Here is a 22406-nt window from a genome sequence, read left to right as displayed (position 1 = left end):
AAAAAAAAACTTTAAATTAGCCAGGTGTAGTGGTGCACACCTGTAGTTTCAGCTACTCAGGAGGCTGAGGTGGGAGGATCACTTGAGCTGGGAAGGTCGAGGCTGTAGTGAGCTGGGATCGCACCACTGCACTACGGCCTGGGCAACAGAGTGAGACCCTATCTAAAAAAAAATAAAATTTTAAAAGCCGGAAGCTACTGGAGTTTGGGAGCCGACAGGAGGGATTCCAGAGGGAAGGAGAAATGAAAGACGGAAGACAGGTTGGGGTTGCTGAGCCTTGGGAAGGCTTAACAGCAGTCAGGTCCCTGTCCAGAAGTGGGTGAAATCGGAGAGCGCAAGGGCTCACGTGCCCTGGGAACATCCGTCTCTCATGCGAACTTTACAAACACTCCAAAAGGAAAGCACGAGTCCCCCATCTTACAGATGAGGAAACTGAGGCACACAGGTGAAGGGACACGCCCAAGGTCCCACGACTCACAGGACAGGACCTGAGTCCGTGCGAGGAGCCCACGCGCCTCACCCTGGCCCCGTTGCTCCTGCCGGCTGCGATCGAGACCCACCCTGGCGCGCGGGCAGGGATGCCCTTGGGAGAGCCGCCCGACGACGGGGAGGCCCCGCGAACGGCGGGCGGGGCGGGGCGGGGTGCCCCCTCCGCCCTAGCTCCGCCCCTGGCGGCGCTGGAAGAGCCGCGGGGCGGGCATCAGGGTGCAGGCGCGGGGCGCGGGGCAGGCAGAGCGGGCGAAGGCGCGGAGCTCGCAGTGCAGCCCGCGCTTCCCAGCGTCCGTGCCCGGCCGCCTGTGCCTACCGTGCCCGTGGCGCCATGGCCGCTGCCGCCCTCCCGCCCCGGCCGCTGCTCCTTCTGCCGCTAGTGCTGCTGCTGAGCGGCCGCCCCGCGCGCGCCGACAGTAAGGTACGCACGCCCCTCGGACCCGCGCGGCTCGGCGGGTAGCGGGGCGCGAGGGGGCGCTGTGGCTGGGGTGCGGCCCGGGAGGGAGCCCGGGGCCAGGGCGGAGGAGCCGGGAGCTGAGAGACCGAACCTGGGACTTCTCAGCACTGAAGCCGCAGGGGCAGGGGCCCTGAGAGAGGGGCGCGTGGAGGAAGAAGCGCTGGAGATGTAGGGATGCTAGGGACCCGGGGCCTGAGGAAGGGGCGCTGGGACCGGGTCCGATTCCCGGAGGGGTCGGGGGATTTCCCCGGAGTGCTGGCCAGACTCGGGGTTCGTAGGGGAAGCTCCTGGCAACTGTTACCCAGCGACTCCCAGGCTTGCAGCAAGCCCTGGGCCACGGCTTTCACGGCCCGCTGGGGACTGGGGGTCTTCTCTACCCGATGAACGCAGCCGCGCTGGCCACTCGCCTGGCCTCTGATGTTCTTGCCAGGGACCGGGTGCACCGCCTGCAGGACTAGGTAGCTCCAGAAGTGGTCTGAGCTGTTCTCTGCTGTGGCTAAGAGGGTCTGCTCTGGTGTCAAGCCGACCTGGGTTCAGTCACACATCCGCTTCTCATCCGCCATCGCCCATCTCAGCCTCCGTCTATTCACCTGTAGATACAGGGAGAATCATGGGACCCACTTCCTGCAGTTGATGGTCTCTAGATGCGGTGTGGTCATGCCTGTAAAGTACTTAGCACTAGGCCGGGCGCGGTGGCTCACGCCTGTAATCCCAGCACTTTGGGAGGCCGAGACGGGCGGATCACAAGGTCAGGAGATCGAGATCATCCTGGCTAACACGGTGAAACCCCGTCTCTACTAAAAATACAAAAAAAAGTAGCCAGGCATGGTGGTGGGCGCCTGTAGTCCCAGCTACTCCGGAAGCTGAGGTAGGAGAATGGCGTGAACCCGGGAGGCGGAGCTTGCAGTGAGCCGAGATCGCGCCACTGCACTCCAGCCTGGGCGACAGAGCGAGACTCCGTGTCAAAAAAGAAAAAAAGAAAAAAAAATACTTAGCACCAGAGCACTTGGGGTGTTCTGGAAATGACTCCCTGATGGCCAGGTTCAGTGGCTCACACCTGTAATCCTAGCACTTTGGGAGGCCAAGGCAGGTGGATCACTTGAGGCCAGGAGTTCAGGACCAGCCTGGCCAATATGGTGAAACCCCATCTCTACTAAAAATACAAAAATTAGCTGGGCGCAGTGGCACAAGACCAGTCTAGGCAACAGAGTGAGACCCCGTTTCTACAAAAAAAAAAAAAATTAAATTAGCCAGGTGTGGTGGTGCACACCTGTAATCCCAGCTACTCGGGAGGCTGAAGCAGGAGAATCGTTTGAACCCAGCAGGCGGAGGTTGCAGTCAGTGGAGATTGCGCCAGTGCACTCCAACCTGGGGAACAGAGCAAGATTGTGTCTTAAAACAAAACAAAACAAACAAACAAAAAAAACGGACAGACCTTGGGGAGAGTGAGGAGCAGGACCAGAGCCCTGGTCACAGAGCGTGAGGGCAAAAAAGTGACTTCCAATACCTCTCCAGCCTCTTTCCTGGTAGAATGTGAGTGTCCTGCCTGCCCACGGACAGATAAAAGACAGAAGCCACTAGCCACACGGTGAGTATATGAGCAGTGGGCACTGGCCAACTCTCAGCCTGATTCAACTCAGGGCATGAAAGCACCCACGTACAATGCTGCTCATGTACTCCAGAGACAAGGAGGGAATGAGTATTTTTTCTAATTTACAGGTGGGGAAACCAGGGTGTTTACAGAGGCAGCTGGCTTGTACATTTAAAACCCTAGGTTCTGGCCTTCCTCTGCTATTCTTCTGCTGTGTGACCTTGGGCAAATCACTGCCTGTCTCTGGGCTTCAGTTTCTTCATCTAAGAAACATCTCCCCAACCTTCCTTCCATATGGGGCCCTCTGGGATTCCCTGATCTGGCTCAGGTATGACGACAAGTGAGTAGAAAATCCTAGGTAACCTGATCAGTGCCTTGTCACCACTGGGATCTCTGGCTGGGAGGGATATTTGGTGTTGGGCATCCTCTGTGCAGAGAGCTGTAGAGCTTGTGGGGGAGAGCTCACATTCTAAACAAAGCAGAGACAAAGAAAACCCAACACCCTGTTTGTGTAGTGAGTCAGCCAAACACTTGCTAGGTTGTGTGTGTTGGGGGGGGGGGGGTGTTTAGCTGTCCCAGGACAAGCTGGGGCTGGTGGGGTGGAGAGGCACAACCTAGAGCTTGCAGGATGAACAGCTGGGGGACTCAGCACAGCCCTCCCCCAGACACCTCCCACCCCCAGACCACTTCAGCCAGCTGGGAAAAATAAAAATCAAGTGATGGGTGAATTTACTCTGCATTCCTTAGCTGAGCCAGACTCCTGCTGGCTCTGCAGAGAGAGCTGTTTTCATTATCACTCGCTCCTTCCCCCATCACAACCCCCCCTTCCTCTCCAAGCCCATTCCGTTTTCCCTGGGGTGGAGGATGAGCCCTTCGGAGGGCCAGCCTGGGACTTGAAGTCAATGTAGGGCCCTAAAGGGTTAAGTTGGCCCCTCCTTAGGCTTCCTGTTCCTGGGAGCTCTAGTCTGCCCTCTGGCCCAGCACATTCAGGGGTCCAGGGCAGCTCACCCCAGGACTCTGTTGGTCTCCTTGGCCAGCTCCTTGCTCAACGTGTTTTCATTTCATGTTTATAACTAGGTCTCTCCTAAACTGGATTTTGAGTTTCCATCTAAGGAAGTGCTTTGTCAGGGCTGGGAGGAGGAAGGGGGCCCCACAGCTTCCCTGGTATTTCTGAAGGGCTGCCCAGCACAGAGGTTGGAATGGACAGGTAACCACATGACACCCAGGCATGGCACCGCAGACCTCTGGGGAGCTGCTTCTTGCTGTGGGTTCTTGGAATGTGGCTGAGAATTTTCCATCTCTACCTCAGTTTCCCCATCTGTGAAAGGGCTGCCGGTGCCTCACTCCCTCCAGCATCAAGGGGTGGGAAGGGGGTCTTTGGTCAGCCTGCTGATCAGGGGCCCAAGGACAGAGGGAAGCCCAAAAGACTGTGGGAGCCCAGCCAGGGGAGCAGGAGGGGCTAGAGCAAGCAGGCGGTGGTGTCCGGGGCTGGATCAGATGTTCCAGGCCAGGCTAGTCCCGGGGGTTTAGGTGTTGCTTCACCTCCGCTCCGGGAGTTTCCGCCTGTGGGTGTAATTGGAAACAGGCTCTCCGGCAGGCGAGGGCCACATAGTGATGGAGTCCTCCTTCGACACATCAAGACTGTGAGGCCAGGCCAAGCCCTACTGGGTGTCTCTGCAAGGAGGGTCTTATCCCAACACTCCCTTTGGCTGGGGCATCTGGGGCAGAGCCTTAAGGAGCATCGTGTGTGCCAAGCCATGTCCCCAGCACTTACATGCAGAATCTTACACATCCCTTGTGCCAACACTCTGAGGCTTCAGCAGCCCTTCCCCATTTTATGGTCTTGAACACTGAGGCTCAGAAGAGTCTGACTGAGGTTGTTCAAAACTCCTAAACAGAGGGAGCCTGAGTAGTTGGAGCCCTGGAGCCTCTAGGAAGCATCCAGATAGGCTGGGGAGCCGGAAGGCGTCTGAACCATCGGGTTAGAGCAGGACCCAGGCATCTGCAGCTCCCAGGTACACCCCCAGGCAATTCTGAGGCATGGCCCCCAGTTGAGAACTCATGGAGGGAGTAGGGATCCATGGAGGTTTGTGGAGCAAGAGTAAAATAGATTACCAAGGAGGAGCTTTTGGGAGATTGATCAAACACAGGAAGCTGCTGTGTTGTCCAGGTAGCAGTTAATATGGCCCGAACTAGGGCTATGGCTGTGGAGTGGAGAGCAGGGGACAGAGGTCAGAGATATTTAGGATGAAGGGTCAGAAGAACACGATGACTGACAGATTATCCAGGGTAAGAAGGAGGCTCAGAGATCCAGGCTGGGCAGGAGGGTAGGTGGACATGGGTCTGGGAGAAGAGGCTGGGTCCAGTCTTGAATGGATTGAGTTTGGGGTACCTCTGGGCATCCAGGGGGAGGTGCCCAACTGGCTACTGTGCTCTTGGGGAGGTCTTTGCCTCATGGTGAGGCGGGGCTGGCCATGAGGAAAAAGGGCAGACCCAACTTCAAGATGACACAAGTTGGCCGGGCGTGGTGGCTCACACCTGTAATCCCAGCACTTTGGGAGGCCAAGGTGGGCAGATCACCTGAGGTCAGGAGTTTGAGACCAGCCTGGCCAACATAGTGAAACGCCATCTCTACTAAAAATACAAAAATTAGCCAAGCATGGTGGCACACACCTGTAATCCTGGATACTCAGGAGGCTGAAGCAAGAGAATCACTTGAACCTGGGAGGCAGAGGTTGCAGTGAGCCAAGATCGCGCCATTGCACTCCAGCCCGGGCAACAGAGCAAGAATCCGGCCAAAAAAAAAAAAAAAAAGACACAAGTTGAGTCTATTCAGTTGCTGGAACATTTCACAGCTTGAATGCCCTCTCCTCCACTCTAGCTAGACTCATCCATCTCTCTGCAGAAAAATCTCGAATACACCTTCATCTCACTGTGGAATTTCCTTGCAAATACCTGAGTACCTTTTTAAGCACAAACCACTCCTAGTTCTGGGGGCTTTGGCATCTGTGTGTGCTGAGCAAGGCTGCAGGGAGAGATGCAGGGCCAAGGCAGGGACTTTCCTGCTTGGCACAACTCCAGACTTCATGCCAAGGGCAGGGTGGGCTGGGCCTAGTAGGAGCCTCAGGTTCTATGCCCCCCAGGGCCCCCTCTCTACAGACCCATCTGTCCCAGCCCGGTTGCTCAGGGAGAAGCCCCTGCCTGGTGACTGTGGGTGGCCATGAGAGGGGCAACATGTAAACCAAGTTTTGGAGTCAGGCCATGCTGTGTGACCCTGGGCAAGCCCCTAGCTTTCTCTGATGCTCAGCTTTCTCCTCTCTAAGGTGGGGTTATGGTGAGAACACAGAGAGGTAGAAAATTGTGAGCAAATGGCAGGAAGAGTTATCAGCAGTGATTCTGATAGCAGGTACCCCTTAGAGAGCAGCTCTTCTGTGCCAGGTGCCATGCCGAGGCCCTGCATGCGTTGATTGTTCAGACTCACCATGAGCTTATGACAAAGGGACTGTGATTCTTCCCATTTTACAGAGGAGGAAGCTGAGGCTCAGAGGGGTCAAGGCCAAGCAGGGAGGAGGTATGGGAACTGGGACTTAAGCCCAGGTCTGGCTTTTCCCCCTGGCGCTCTGCTGCCCTCCAGCCAAGCATAGGATGTAGCAGTCACAGGAAGGGGGACCCTGCCTGGGTGCCTGGCAGCTGGCACTGGGAACAGAGGCCTTATTCCAATTCCTGGCCCAGGTCAGGGCCTTGGCCGCCCCCATCAGGAGGTAGCACCTCATCTGAGGAGGGAAGGAATGTCACGGTCCGATGTGGAGGCAGCTGCTGGTGCGGGTGGGTGTTGGGAGTATGGGTGAGTCCCCAGGAGGAGGCTTCCCTGGCCTGGCCACACAGAACACACCCACATCTACCCGCTAGGCTCTTGACCCCATCTGGGTGAGTGGGTGGAGTGGCAAGGGATTCCAGCAGAGCTGGGAAGGGGACCCAGGAGTCTTGAAGGACAGGCAGAGTTAGGGCGCTAACTCTGAGGAATGTACAGGACCCTGAGCCTGACTGTTGGTGTTCACAGGCAGAGAAGAATTGGCCCAGAGTTACACTTCACCCACCGAGAGCCCAGGACACACCCATAGCTAGCCACCCTCCTCCCCACGCTCCCTGCCTCTCACTTTCCCCTGCCCCTCCGCAGGCTGCAGAAAAAGCAGTGGGGGCAGGCACGGTAGCTCATGCCTGTAATCCCAGCTTTTTGGGAGGCCGAGGTGGGAGGATCACTTGAGCCCGGGAGTTTGAGACCAGCCTGGCCAACATGGTGAAACCCCATCTCTACAAAAAATACAAAAATTAGCCGGACATGGTGGCACATGCCTGTAGTCCCAGTTACTTGGGAGGCTGAGGTGGGAGGATCGCCTGATCCCAGGAGGTCAAGGTGTGATAAGGCCACTCCACTCCAGCCTGAGTAACAGAGCAAGACCCTGTCTCAAAATAATATTAATGATAATAAGAAGAAGAATAGTTCACACTTAAGATGCACTCAATATGTGCTAGGCCCTGTTCTTTACTTGTATTAACTCACTTAATCCTCACAACCACCTCATGATGTGAAAGCCCATGTTACACATGAAACAGAGGCACAGAAATATTAAGTTGCCTACAATCTCACTGAGGCTCCAGATGCCATGCTCTTAACCTTGTGCTCTAGCATGTCTGCAAAATGCAGGCTCATTTACCCGACAGATACTTACAGAGCTCCTACTGCAGGCCAGCCAAGCACTGTTGTGAAGACATAGGAGGAAACTAGACAAAGGCCCTGCTTCTAATGGTACCTATGGTGTGGGGGAGGCAGAATATACACAAACTCAGATCTCATATTTCAGGTAGTAATAGGTGCAGTAAAGAAAACCAAGCCACTAGATGAAGGGATAGAGAGTAACAGGAGGTGAGCAGTCAGGGAAGGCTTCTCAGAGGAGGTAACATGTGAGCAGAGAACTAAGTGACACAAGGAAGTAAGCCAGGGAAATATTGGGGGATAGGAGTTTCTGGGGAGGGTATGGCATATGCAAAAGCCCTGAGGCTGCAGTGGGAGAGTCATTGAAAGGGAAGGGCAATAAGGAGCGGTTCAAGGGAGAGTATCAACTCACATGGGCCTTGAAGGCCATGGTAAGGGCTTTGAAGGTCACAACACCTCCCCAACACGCAGGGGTAGTTTTTTTCTTTTTTGTTTTTTTCTTTTTTGTCTGAGACAGACAGAGTCTTGCTCTGTTGTCCAGGCTGGAGTGAAGTGGCACGATCTTGGCTCACTGCAATCTCCATCTCCCGGGTTCAAGCGATTCTCCTGCCTCAGCCTCCCGAGTAGCTGAGATTACAGATGCCCACCACCACTCCCAGCTAATTTCTGTATTTTTAGTAGAGACAGGGTTTCACCATGTTGGCCAGGCTGGCCTCGAACTCTTGACCTCATGATCCACCCGCCTCGGCCTCCCAAAGTGCTGGGATTACAGGCATGAGCCACTGTGCCTGGCCAGAGATATTATTTAAAAGTGTAATGCATGTGAAACCTGGTATATAAGTGATCAATAAAAGGTCTCCATAATTTTTATTATCATAGTAAAACAAAATAACAAAAATTATCATTTTTAAGTATACACTTCAGTGGCATTTGGTACATTCACAATATCGTGCAACCATCACCACTATCTATTAATAGTTCCAGAACATCTTTGTCATCCCAAAAGGAAACCCCATACCAATTAAGCAGCCACTTCCCATTTCCGTCTCTCTCTAACTCCTGGAAGCCACTAATCTGTTTGCTGTCTCTATGGACATGCCTCTCCTGGATACAGCATTTCATATTAATGGAACCATATCATATGTGGCCTTTTGTGTCTGGCTTCTCTCACTTAACATAATATTTCAAGATTTATCCATGTTGTAGCATGAATCAGTACTGCATTCCTTTTACTTGTTTGTTTGTTTGTTTGTTTGTTTGTTTGTTTGAGACGGAGTCTCACTGTGTTGCCCAGGCTGGAGTGCAGTGGCCTGATCATGGCTCACTGCAGGCTTGACCTCCCAGGCTCAAGTGATCCTCCCACCTCAGCCTCCCTAATAGCTGGGACTACAGGCATGTGCCACCATGCCCACCTAATTTTTGTATTTTTAATAGAGACAGGTTTTCACCATGTTGGCCGGGCTGGTCTCGAGCTCCCAACCTCAGGTGATCTGCCCGCCTCAGCCTCCCAAAGTGCTGGGATTACAGGCATGAGCCACTGTGCCCAGCCCTACATTCCTTTTTATGGCTGAATATTTCTCTATTCAGTTGATGGACATTTGGGTTGTTTCTACCTTGTGGCTACTGTGAATAATGCTGCTATGGACATTCACTTCCAAGTCTTTGTTTGGATACCCATTTTCTTTCTTTCTTTTTCTTTTTTTTTTTTTTTGAGACGGAGTCTCACTCTGTCACCCAGGCTGGAGTGCAGTGGCGCGATCTTGGCTCACTGCAAGTTCTGCCTCCCGTGTTCACGCCATTCTCCCGCCTCAGCCTCTCGAGTAGCTGGGACCACAGGCACCCGCCATCACGCCCGGCTAATTTTTTGTATTTTGTTTAGTAGAGACAGGGTTTCACCATGTTAGCCAGGATGGTCTCGATCTCCTGACCTCGTGATCTGCCTGCCTCGGCCTCCCAAAGTGCTGGGATTACAGGCGTGAGCCACCGCGCCCGGCCTTTGGATACCCATTTTCAATTCTCTTGGGCATATACCCAGGAGTAGAATTACTGGATCTTATGGGAATTTTATGTTTAACTTATTGAGGAATCGCCAGACTTTTTCACAGCGCCATTAATATTTAAGTTGTCGAACCAGGTGAGGTGGCACATACTGTAATCCCAGAACTTTGAGAGGCCAAGGCAGAAGGATCACTTGTGGCCAGGAGTTCAAGACCAGCCTGGGCAACATAGTGAGATCCCATCTCTACAGAAAATTTAAAAATTAGCCGAGTGTGGTCTCATGCACCTACAATCTCAGCTACTTGGGAAGCTGATACGGGAGGATTGCTTGAGCCCAGGAGTTTGAGGTTACAGTGAACTATGATCCCACCACTGCATTCCAACCTGGGCCAAACAGCAAGACCCTCTCTCTACAAAACAAAACAAAACAAAACAAAAAGACTGGGCACGGTGGCTCATGCCTGTAATCCTAGCACTTTGGGAGATGGAAGAGGGAGGGTCACTTGAGCCCAGGAATTCAAGACTAGCCTGAGCAACATGGCAAAACCCCATCTTTACAAAATATACAAAAATTAGCTGGGCATGGTGGCACATGCCTGTAGTCCCAGCTACTAGGGAGGTTGAGGTGGGAGGATCACTTGAGCCTGGGAGGTCAAGGCTGCAGTGAGCCATGATCAGGCCACTGCACTCCAGCCTGGGCAACAGAGAGAGAGCCTGTCTTTAAAAATACACGCACAGGCCGGGCGCGGTGGCTCACACCTGTAATCCCAGCACTTTGGGAGGCCGAGGCGGGCGGATCACAAGGTTAGGAGACCAAGACCATCCTGGCTAACACAGTGAAACCCCATCTCTATTAACAAATACAAAAAATTAGCCGGGCGTGATGGCGGGCATCTGTAGTCCCAGCTACTCGGGAGGCTGAGGCAGGAGAATGGCGTGAACCCAGGAGGCGGAGCTTGCAGTGAGCCGAGATGGCGCTACTGCACTCCAGCCTGGGCGACAGAGCAAGACGCCGTCTCAAAAAAAAAAAAAATAAATACACACACAGAGACATAGACACACACACACACACAGAGTTGTTATTATTATTAAAAGGGCTTCACCACCTCTAATTGCACCCCCTCCTACCTGCCAAACACTCTCATCCCAAGGCTGGCTGGCCAGCTGGCTTCTGCCATCTCTCCCTTCCTCCCTGCCATAGCACTGCCTAGCAGCAACTCACTGGAGCCCCTCTTGCCCCCCTGCAACAGGTGTTTGGGGACCTGGACCAGGTGAGGATGACTTCGGAGGGCTCCGACTGCCGTTGCAAGTGCATCATGCGGCCCCTGAGCAAGGACGCGTGTAGCCGAGTGCGCAGTGGGCGGGCGCGCGTGGAGGACTTCTACACGGTGGAGACCGTGAGCTCGGGCACTGACTGCCGCTGCTCCTGTACCGCACCTCCCTCCTCTCTCAACCCCTGTGAGAACGAGTGGAAGATGGAGAAACTCAAAAAGCAGGCGCCCGAGCTCCTCAAGGTAGACTTGGTGGGGTGATGGAGGGAGTAAGGGCCTATCATGAGCTGGAGCCTGCTGTCCTGCCAGTGAAAATTCCACACACTCTGTGAGGCGAGTGGTGTTACTGCCCCATTTCACAGATGAGGAAACTGAGGCTCCCTGAGGGGAAGTCACTTCTTGCCAGGAAGTGACAAAGGCAGGATTCTTCTGCTAGTTTATCACCTATTCCAGTGTCTTATATTTTACCCAAACCAATTCATCCATTGGCACCTAGCTATACTTTACATTTTGTGGCAGTGGGTTGTTTTTATTTTATTTTATTTTATTTTATTTATTTCTTGAAACAGAGTCTCGCTCTGTCACCCAGGCTGGAGTGCAGTGGCACGATCTCGGCTTGCTGCAACCTCCGTCCCCGGGTTCAAGCGATTCTCCTGCCTCAACCTCCTGAGTGGCTGGGATTACAGACGTGCACCACCACACCTAGTTAACTTTTGTATTTTTAGTAGATACAGGGTTTCACCATGTTTCCCAGGCTGGTCTCGAACTCCTGACCTCAAGTGAACTGCCTGCCTCGGCCTCCCAAAGTGCTGGGATTAGAAGCATGAGCCACCGTGCCCAGCCTTCTCTGAGTTCTTAAACCATACTGTGAAATATAGGATCATTTCCTCATTTTAGAGGTGAGAAAACCAAGGTTGAGAGAACTTAGGTAACTTGCCCAACCTCACATAATGATGGGCAGCCTCCAATCTATGCCATACTTTTGTGAGAATTAGAAACCTTCGGCCGGGCATGGTGGCTCATGCGTGTAATCTCAACACTTTGGGAGGCTGAGGCTGGAGGATCACCTGAGGTGAGGAGTTTGAGACCAGCCTGGCCAACATGATGAAACCCTGTTTCTGCTAAAAATACAAAAAATTTAGCCAGGCATGGTGGCAGGCGCCTGTAATCCCAGCTAGTCAGGAGGCTGAGGCAGGAGAATCACTTGAACCCAGGAGGCAGAAGCTGCAGTGAGCTGAGATCTCACCACTGCACTCCAGCCTGAACGACAGAGCGAGACTCAGTCTCAAAAAAAAAAAAATAAAGAAACCCAGGCCGGGTGCAGTGGCTCATGCCTGTAATCCCAGCACTTTGGGAGACTGAGGCGGGTGGATCACGAGGTCAGGAGCTCAAGAGCACCCTGGCCAACGTGGTGAAACCCTGTCTCTACTAAAAATACAAAAATTAACCCCGCATGGTGGTGCGCATCTGTAATCCCAGCTACTCGGGAGGCTGAGGCAGGAGAATTGCTTGAACCCAGGAGGCAGAGGTTGCAGTGAGCCAAGATCGTGCCATTGCACTCCAGCTTGGGCAACAAGAGCAAGACTCCATCTCAAAAAAAAGAAAAGAAAAGAAAAGAAAAGAAACCCTTGAGCCTCCCATAGGAAGATGAGAAGAGACACCACCTCTGGGCAACACAGCCCCAGACTAGGGTCCCCCACCAGGACCCATGGTTTGGTTAGACATGTCTGGGGTAGATCTCAGTCCCCACAGCCAGTGAGCACCTTCATGCCATTTGTACCATGCTCAGCTAGGTGCTCAGTGGGTCTGGTGGAGCTAAGATTTGAACCCAGGTCCTCCTGTGTCCAGAGCATGAGTTCTAAACCACCTTGCTTTCCTGTCTTCCTTTTTGTAAAGGACCAGATTGTTTGGTGTCTTTTGGTTTTTGCTTTTTTTTTTTTTTGAGGCAGGGTCTTGCTCTGTTGCCCAGGCTGGAGTGCAGTCGTGCAAACACAGTTCACTGCAGCCTCAAACTCCCAGGCTCAAGCAATCCTCCCACCTCAGCCTCCCAAGCTGGGACCACAGGTGCACACCCCCAGGCTCAGCTAATTTTAAAAATGTTTGTAGAGATGGAGTCTTGCTATGTTGCTCAGGCTAATCTCAAACTCCTGGGCTCAGACAATCCTCTCACCTTAGCCTCCCAAAATGCTGGGATTACAGGCGTGAGTCACTGTGCCTTTCCAGTTTGGTGCTTTTTGAAAGTATGTTTTTCTTTTATAACTTCTCCCTCTATTTTGCCTGTTTGGTGTCAGAAACTGTGGAAGGTCTGAGATGTTACCCTACTCGTAAGCTAACAAGTTAGCCTGCCAGTTTCGTGGAAGCTGGCAGAAGATGCAGCCTCCTGGTTCAAAGACAAAGGACTTTATTACAGCAATTGCCAAGTTTCCCCGGCTCCAATTGCCATGGGCTAATGCAGTGAGGGTCAGATAACACCTGCATGTATAATAAGGTGTGTTACAGAAAGGAGCCCTGAGCTTAGAGAATCTGTATCTTTTATAATGGGCACCAAGGATGCCTGCCCTTTCTTCTGGAAGGAAACAGTGTCTCTGTCTTCCAGGGCTGTTCACTCTACAGCTAGATGGCTCAGCACAGAGACAGTCAGTGCCTCTGCACGCAAGTCATGCAGAAAAGCAAGAGATCCGGGAAAAACTGTCTCCCAACATTTGGCTAAAAATGTTTTCTTTAAATTCAACTTTAGTTTTGTTTTTGTAACGCCTGAATGAATGCCAAGCTCTCAAAATTGGGTGGGGAGTCAGGGGGAATGAATTTTAAGCAACGTGGCACCTTGACAGCTTGGCAGTCCCTGGATCACACTGTCTACATGGGTCTCACTTAGGACCCTGCAGACTCAAGGCACCCAGGCCATAGGCCAGTCTTCAGTTACAGGAACAAACCCAATTTCTGCTCGAGTCAACTTCTCGATAACTGAATTGTACACATGTTTGACATGAGAACACAAAGCCCTTTCATAAACGCTGGCTAATTTAATTCTTGGCTAATTTAATCCTTGCTACAACCCTTTGGAGAGGGGACTTATGGTACCAGCTTTACTAGTGGGAGAATCTGAGGCCCAAAGAGGGGCTATGGCCTAAGATCATATAGCAAGAAAGTGGCAGTATTAAGATTTTTTTTTTTGAGACAGAGTCTTACTTTATCGCCCAGGCTGGAGTGCAATGGCGCGATCTCAGCTCACTGCAACCTCCACCCGGCTCCCCCTTTCAAGTGATTCTCATCTCAGCCTCCTGAGTGGCTGGGATTACAGGCGTTTGCCACCATGCCTGGCTCATTTTTTTTTTTTTTTGTATTTTTAGTAGAGATGGAGTTTCGCCATGTTGGCCAGGCTGGTTTCAAACTCCTGACCTCAAGTGATCCACGTCCCTCGGCCTCCCAATATGCTGGGATTACAGGCATGAGCCAAGTATTAAGATTTGAACCCAGGAATTCTCTACTTTGTCCCCTGCCCACTGAAGAGTCGTGAGACCACCTTCTCAGCCAGGAGCCCACAGTCCCTTAGGCCTTCTCAGTGCACAGCTGCCACAGGACTCTGGGTCAGCAGAACTGGCTTAGGATAAAGGGGGATTGACCCGGCAGGTGGGGCTGGAGGAGGAGGAGAGGATATGCTGCCTCACTGGTACCCCAAGGGTGGGAGTGGGTACACTTTCAGGGACCCCCAAGAGGAGAAGGCGGCAGAGGCAGTAGGAGACAGGGCTGGGGCTTCCTCCTGTTCAGTTTGGCTCCCCCTCTCTCAGCAGGACATTCTCTATAAGCATCCCCCAAGGAAGGAGGTTAAGGGGAGCCCACAGGATGGGGCTGGGGCACCTAGTCTATATCCCACCCCATCTCTACCCCAGCCCTTCCCCTCAAGCTAATAGCTCCAGCTGTGGTTTGTCCTCCGCAGCATGGCTGTGGTAGGAGAGATACTTTGAGTAGCATAACTACTGTCCCCATCTTGACTGGGGGTTGGAGGGTGCCTTGTCACCTCCCCACTCCTTTTTCTTCTTGATGGGACCAGACATGGCTCCTGCCTCGAGGAGTCCCCAGGCTTGTGAGGACACAGTTGCTGACCCCAGTAATGGCAGTATGATCAGGGACTGTGGCCAAGGGACATCCCAGGGACTGTGGGAGCCCCAAGGAGGGGATAGAAGGATAGAGCTGGGCCTTGAAGGACATGTAAGAGTCCCTCAGGCAGAGAGGAAAGGAGGGCATTTCTGAGTAATGGCAAGTGGGGTGGGTGTGGCATGAGCCTTCTCTCTTCTCTGGCCACGCCAGCACCTGTGACTTCCTCTAGCACAGCGCTTCTCAAGCTATCTGTGGTGAAGGGCCAGTTTTTTAAAGATTAAAGGTCTCTCAAGAACCAATAGTTTTGTAAAATGCTATACAAATGAATTATTAGAGAAACGAAATGAGGCAGGCCAGGCGCAGTGCATCATGAGTGTAATCCCAGCTCTTTGGGAGGCCGAGACAGGTGGATCACCTGAGGTCAGGAGTTCGAGACCAGCCTGGCCAACGTGACAAAACCCTGTCTCTACTAAAAATACAAAAAATTAGCCAAGTATGGTGGCGGGCACCTATAATCCCAGCTACTTGGGAGGCTGAGGCAGGAGAATTGCTTGAACGCGGGAGGCAGAGGTTGCAGTGAGTGGAGATCGTGCCATTGCACTCCAGCCTGGGCGACAGAGCGAGATTCTGTCTCAAAAAAAAAAAAAAAGAAAGAAAGAAATGAAACAAAGCCAGACATACACAGGATAAATCTAGTGTTTTACTGTGAGAGTCAACAGATATAAAATTGCTCTGTCAAGTGGCTACAAAAGTTCCTAAAAAACCTACTCCCATTTTCTGTAATGATTGTATCACAGGCTGCTATTAAGCATTTTGAACCTGTGCTGCTCAGCAGATCGCACATTGAGTGGCATCCTTCTCCTCTCCTCCAGATCATAGCACAGGTTGCTCCCTTTACTTCACATGTCCTTTCCTGGGCATCTTTGTCTAATTAGTGCTCCTCCTACAGAGCTCGGACTGAACAAAACTTCCTCCTGGCAGCCTTTCCTGATCCACTCTTGCGCCCGGAAAAGATCAGCACCCATCATTAATGATCTGGTCACCTGTGTGGCACTACCTGTGCCCCTGATTCTGGCACCTATGTGTCACTGCCTCTGTCCCCTGATCTAGGCACATGTGTGTTACTACCCGTGCCCCTGATCTAGGCTCCGGTGTGTCACTGCCTCTGTCCCCTGATCTAGGCTCCTGTGTGTCACTACCTGTGCCCCTGATCTAGGCTCCTGTGTGTCACTACCTATGCCCCTGATCTAGGCTCCTGTGTATCACTGTGTCCCTGATTTAGGCACCTGTGTGTCCCCTGATCTGGATGCCTATGTGTCACTACCTTTGTCCCCAGATCTGGGCACCTGTATGTTGCTGTGTCCTTGGCAGCCTGTGAGAGACCAGGGTGCCCCTTGGTCTTGCTTATCACTCTCCTCAGTGCCTGGCTGAGTAAGCATGTGCTGGCCTGGAGGAGGGTGGCAGGGGCAGATCATGGAGGGGTCAGATGCCAGACTCAGGAGATGAGAAGCCACATGTGGGCAGTGGGGAGACACAGAGGGTCATCTCGCAAGGGAGGGACCCTCGCCAAAGCCGGTGTTGGTGGCCATGAAGGCAGCAGAGTGAAGCTGGGAGCTTCCCATGTAGCCCCTAGGAGGAGCCATCAGTGCTGCTGGGCTTCATGAAGCCCTCTCTGTGTCCACACAGTGCTGAGCTCTGTCCATACACTGCTGCTCCTTACTACGGCCCTATTGTCCCATTTCTTAACACAGAAAACTGAGGCACAGAAGTGTCTATGGGCATGATTCTCAAATTGTGTTCCAGAGCCCCAGGGGTCCCATGCAGACCCTCGGGGCCAAAGCCAGGTTGTGGGAGAGCAGAGAAGCCACTGAGCCTATCTTTGCTTCCAGCACAGCCTCCCGCCCCCGTCTCTGTTTTAGAGATCAGCTTCTGCTCAAAGAAAAGCTCCCTGGCTTAAAACAGTTTGAGACCCCCTGGGAAGGTGGGAGTAAAACTGTTTTGGAAACAGCCAGCCAGGACCAGACAGGAGCACTGGCCTGTGCAGGCCCCGGGAAATGCCGGAGGGCTCAGGGTGGGGCTGTGCGTGAGGGTGGGCCCGAGGAACTGCCCTTCCCAAGAAGCCAGGGAAGGCTGGTTTCCCAACCAGCCCCTTGTGCCAATGTCTCCCTGACACTCTGGCATTTTGGCCATCTGGAGGGAGTGTTATATCCTGATGAGGCGTGACAGAGGAGAGGGAGAGGGGAAGCTGTAGGGCAGAGCCCTGGGCTGGGCAAGGGAGGCCCAGCAGCTGCTCCAGGTCCTGCTACTGACCTGTTGTGCAAGGCCCTCCCTCTCTCGGCTGCCATTTCCCCATCTGACCATGAGACAGGAGCCATAAAGCATGATAGGAAAGAGACGGTGATTCATGATATCTCCCCTGCCGAATGTTGGGAAAGAGACGTGGATTTATATGAATTTGGGTTCTGCTCCTGGTTCCACCGTTGAACAGCTGGGTGGCCTTGGGCAAGTCACTTGCCCCCTCTAAACTGCATCCATCTGTAAAATGAGGGTGAAAGTTGTCCATACCTGGTGTTAGTTTGGGCCACCAGAAGCAGGCTGTGAAGCCAGAGATTCATGTGCAAGTGATTTATTTTGAAAATATTCCTGGGCTGGGCGTGGTGGCTCATCCCTCTAATCCCAGTGCTTTGGGAGGCTGAGGCAGGAGGATCACTTGAGGCCAAGCTGGGAAGATCATTGTTCAAGACCAGCTGGAATAACGTAGTAAGATCCCATCTCTACAAAACATAAAACACTTAACTAGGCAGGATGGTGCACACCTGTAGTCCTAGCTACTCCAGAGGCTAAGGTGGGAGGATTGCTTGAGCTCAGTAGTTCGAGGCTACAGTGAGCTAGGATCATGCCACTGCACTCTTTCCTGGGTGACAGAGTCTCTGAAAAACAAATAAACAAGAAAAGAAAATACTCCCCAGAGAAACTGGAAATGAAGTGGGAGATGCAGGGAGAAGAGGGTATCCAAGTGAGGGTGTGGTCTTGGGAAAAGTGCCAGCCTCGGTCACATCCCCAGAGGATCTCTGGAGTGGGGACAACAGCTCAATTCATCCCCACTGGGGCTAGTGAGTTGGGATTATAGATGTCCATGTCACTAGATCATTGCCTCAAGGCAGCTGCAAGAGGACGTATACTCCCTGGCACTTTGGGGGCGAAGCAACTCTAAAGAGAGTCACAGATGCAGGCACATGGAAGCCAGGGATGGGCACAAAATCTAGTAAGAGGGATCTCAGAAGATCCGGACAAACTCCTCCAGTGCCCACTACACACCTCATGAGGTTGTTACAATGATTAATTGGTATAACTCCTTAAAGCCCCTAGCACAGCGCCTGGCATGTGGTAAGGGCTCAGAAGATGGAACCTGTGGTTTTTCTTGTGATTATTAGCAGGCTGGGGCTGGTGAGTGCTCAGGGCCCATGCCAGCCACTCTGAGGCTCTGGGGTTGTGGAGTTCTTTTTAATTTTAATTATTATTATTATTCTTTTTTTTGGAAGAGAGCCTCACTCTGTCACCCAGGCTGGAGTGCAGTGGCGTGATCTCGGCTCACTGCAACCCCCACCTTCTGGGTTCAAGCAATTCTCCTGCCTCAGCCTCCCAAGTAGCTGGGACTACAGGCACACACCACCGTGCCTGGCTAATTTTTGTATTTTTAGTAGAGATGGTGTTTCACCATGTTGGCCAGACTGGTCTTGAACTTCTGACCTCAGGTGATCCACCCGCCTTGGCCTCCCAAAGTGCTGGGATTACAGGCGTGAGCCACAGCGCCTGGCCCAGGTTCTGGAGTTCTCAATTGCAGCAGGGTTCCTTTTACCCTCTGTGTCTGGCCGGCCATGTGCTGCACTCTTTGCCTAACCATCCCCCTTCCCCGGGCAGCTGCAGTCCATGGTGGATCTCCTGGAGGGCACCCTGTACAGCATGGACTTGATGAAGGTGCACGCCTACGTCCACAAGGTGGCCTCCCAGATGAACACACTGGAAGAGGTAAGGGCGGGGCTGCCGCCAGAGGCCAGGCTGCTCTGGTGCTGGGGGCCAAGGGCACTGTCCGAAGGGGCCCCGGCAATCCAGGCTTCACCCTGGTGACCATGGGAAGCCAGACTCCAGCCAGGAGCTGGGGGAGGGAAATGCGGGCCACAGGGTCCAGCCTCTGGGGAGGAGGTCTAACTGGCTCAAGGGCCTGCGGGAAGCTGAAGTCTGAGTGGAGAAACCGAGGCACCTGCTGGTTGTATGAAAGGGGTTCAGAGGGAGCTAGAACTTGCAGTTGCCCCCAGTGCACCAAGATCAGGACCCACAATTCTGGGGGTACCATTCGCACAAGATTCCTTGGTGGCTGGGCATGGTGGCTCAGTGGCCTGGCGCAGTGCCTCACACCTGTAATCCCAGCACTTTGGGAGGCCGAGGCAGGTGGATCACTTGAGGCCAGAAGTTTGAGACCAGCTTGGCCAATATGATGAAACCCCATCTCTACTAAAAATACAAAAATTAGGCGTGGTGGTACGCGCCTGTAATCCCAGCTACTCAGTAGGCTGAGGCAGGAGAATCACTTGAACCTGGGAAGCGGAGGTTGCAGTGAACCGAGATCGTGCCACAGCCTGGGCGACAGAGCAAGACTGTCTCAAAATAAAAAATAAGATACCTTGTCGGAGTGCCCCCCCTGGGTTGGTAAAACATGGCAGGACTGACCGAGCCCACTGGGCTAGTGCCCAGCTGCTGTGGAGGCAGAGGTGCTGCGTGTCCTGCCCTGGTCAGGGTGAATGTGCTATAGGACTGGGCAGGGGACCAGGACTGCCCCTGGGGACAAGGACAGAGTTGAGCGAGCATGGGGGTCCAAGCTGCAGGTTCGAGGTTTGTATCTCTGCTGGCGTAGCCTCACCTCCGCCTGTTTCCTGCATCCGGCCTCTGTTGGGCCACTGGGAGTCTGGGGACATACAGCTGCCAGGAGCGGGCGTGGGGGCTTCCTTTCCCAGCTTCCTTTACAGAGGGAGGGGGCACCTGGGCATCCTGTGCCCCAGGGTAGGAGATTAACCCCTTCCTCACCCCAAAGTTGGGATCACAGTGGCTTTAAGTATTCGAAAAGTGTTTGGTATGTACCTACTATTGGCCAAGCCCCTGGCAACAGGGGAGAAAGCTGACACTTGGTGAATTTCTTCTGTGTCCCAGTATTTCCTGTGCAGCTAGTACATTCCAGGCCCTCCCGTTACTGGCTCTGAAGTTATTCTCCTTTGATCTTTCCTCTTGTAACCTCAGGAAATGTCAACCCACTTCATGTAACTCTGAGCCAGATGATCCGGAGGGTATATCAGCTAGGCCTGGAACCAACCAGAGATGGTTTCCACAGCCACAGAAAAATGACTTTTTAATTATCTTCTGTTTTGCATTATCTTGCATTGCTTCTGTTAACCATGGTTTACTAAGTGATAACCTTATGGAAAAATTAAAAGCAAAAAGCTTTTGTTCACCCTGGGAGGAGGTGGGGAGAGAACAGCCTCACTTGGGAGATGCTGGCTCCCTCTGCCAAAAGGAAAAACCTCCCGGGGGATAAGCAGCAACTTGGGGTCTCAGCTTCCCTCTGCTCTCTTCCCTGACACCATTAGTTCTCAACCAGGGGTGATTTTGCCCCCAGGGGAAAGCTGGCAATAGCTGGAGACATTTTTGGTTGTCACAACTTAAGTGGGGGACAGGATGGGTGCCACTGGGATTCTACTGGTTAGAGGCCAGAGATTTGGCTAAATACCCTACAATACACAGGACAGTCCCCAAAAGCAAACGGCTATCTGGCAAATGTCAATAGTGATGAGGCTGAGAAAATCTGTCATACACTTTGACTTCTGTCATCCCTGGGATCTAGTTTTTTGATTGTTTGTTTTTTTGAGACAGGGTCTCACTCTGTAGGCCAGGGTAGAGTGCAGCCTCAATCCCCCAGGATCAACTGATCCTCCCACCACAGCCTCCCAAGTAGCTGGGACTGCAGGTACACACCACCACACCCAGCTAGTTTTTTGTGTTTTTTGTAGAGATGGGGCTTTACCATGTTGCTCATGCTGGTCTTAAATTTCTGGGCTCAAGCGATCCTCCTGCCTTGGCCTCCCAAGGTGCTGGGATTACAGGCATGAGCCACTGCACCCAGCCCCTGGAATCTAGTTTAAAATGCACTGTCATATTCCATAGACTTTTTGGTCCTCACAGTGACCCTGCCATTTAGTTGTTAGTATGATGACATAATAGCCCACTTTACAGGCAGGGAAACTGAGGCTTGGAGAAGTAGTTACTGGCCCCAAAGTTACCCAGCCAGGAAGTAGAGAGCAAGGATTTGAATCCAAGGGTATCCGACTCCTGCCTGCTGCCTCTTGGTCCCTGAACATGAGTCACCCAGGGATGACTGGACGTCAGTCACTTTTAGGTTATCTTTTCCTCTGTAACAATTTCTACAAATGAAATTCTGGACCCATAATTCTGTTGCTCCGCGGCTTCTCAGCAAACTGGTGCTTTCTGCCTCTGACTTCTGTCTGTCCTGCTTTAGCTGAAAAGTAGACTCAGACGAAAGAATCCCAGATCTACTAGAGCTTTGGCGAACTGGGACTGATACCTGCCAGGCCCCCCAGGTTTCCAAGTCCTCTCCAGTGAACAAGGCCAGCTTGGGTGACAGCCCAGCAAAGGAGATCCCTAGATAGCGGGAGGTTCACAGAGCGAGGGGCATTATGGTTCTAAGCAGTCTGTCTGCTCCTGGCAGGATTCAGAACCAGGAGTAGATCCAGGAGCTGGTGTGGGAGCTGCTAAAAGTAGGCAAGGAGCCAGAGCCCTAGCAAGGGGAGATGAGGCAGGGAAGGAGAACAGGCCTGGGAGTAAAGGCAGGGCTCAGTGCTGGGAGAGGAGCCGGCACGGCCCAGGAGAGAAGCTGGAGACTTGCAGGGAGCAGAGATTCACCCTCAGCAAAACCCCAAAGGGTTCCACTCCATCTACACTGTTTGGAGATTTTATAAGCAGAAGATATTTATGTATTATGTATACAATTTTAAAGTAATTTTAAAGTAGCAAAAGATTGGAAGCAACTTAAGTAACCATCCATAATGGGCAGGGGTGGTGGCTCACGCCTGTAATCCCAGCACTTTGCAAGGCTGTGGTGGGTGGATCACTTGAGGTCAGGAGTTCAAGACCAGCCTGCCCAACATGGCGAAACCCCGTCTCTACTAAAAATACGAAAATTAGCCAGGCATGGAGGCACGCGCCTGTAGTCCCAGCTACTCAGAAGGCTAGGTAGGAGAATCACTTGAGCCCGGGAGGAAGAGGTTGTCACAGTGAATTGCTTGCAGTGAGCCAAGATCGCACCACTGCCCTCCAAGCTGGGCAACAGAGTGAGACGCTGTCTCAAAAAAAAAAGTAACCATCAGAAAGGGACTGGGCGGCTGGGTGCAGTGGCTCACGCCTGTAATCCCAGCACTTTGGGAGGCCAAGGCGGGCGGATCACTTGAGGCCAGGAGTTCCAGACCAGCCTGGCCCACATGATGAAACCGTGTCTCTATTAAAAACACAAAAAATTAGCCGGGCATGTGGTGGGTGCCTGTAGTCCCAGCTACTCAAAAAAAAAAAAAAAAAAAGAAAAGAAAAGAAAAAGAAAAAGAAAAAATAAGGGACTGGATAAATAAATTATGGCCTTCAAGCAATGGTGTACTGTGTGGCCATGAGAAGGAACAGAGCACTATATATGCAGATATGCATCAGTTCCCAAAATAGGCTGTTCAGCAA

General features: G+C 52.6%; 1 protein-coding gene across 2 annotated transcripts in view; it reads left to right on the top strand.

Moving 5' to 3' along the window:
* Window positions 1-682: 682 nt before the first annotated feature.
* OLFML2A (olfactomedin like 2A) overlaps window positions 683-22406 on the top strand; it is a 37764-nt gene continuing 16040 nt past the window's right edge. Inside the window, exons 1-3 of one of the 2 annotated variants that reach the window (XM_520250.7) lie at window positions 683-910; window positions 10500-10763; window positions 18540-18647. In XM_520250.7, the coding sequence (XP_520250.3) occupies window positions 821-910; window positions 10500-10763; window positions 18540-18647 (462 nt within the window). In that variant the 5' untranslated portion in view covers window positions 683-820. The remainder of the gene's footprint in view (window positions 911-10499; window positions 10764-18539; window positions 18648-22406) is intronic. The other variant, XM_009457274.5, reaches the window with a different exon arrangement.

Source organism: Pan troglodytes, chromosome 11 (assembly GCF_028858775.2).
Source record: "Pan troglodytes isolate AG18354 chromosome 11, NHGRI_mPanTro3-v2.0_pri, whole genome shotgun sequence".
Taxonomy (NCBI): Eukaryota; Metazoa; Chordata; class Mammalia; order Primates; family Hominidae; genus Pan; species Pan troglodytes.
The sequence above is the reverse complement of the archived record's forward strand: the minus strand, read 5'-3'. Positions and strand labels throughout refer to the sequence as shown.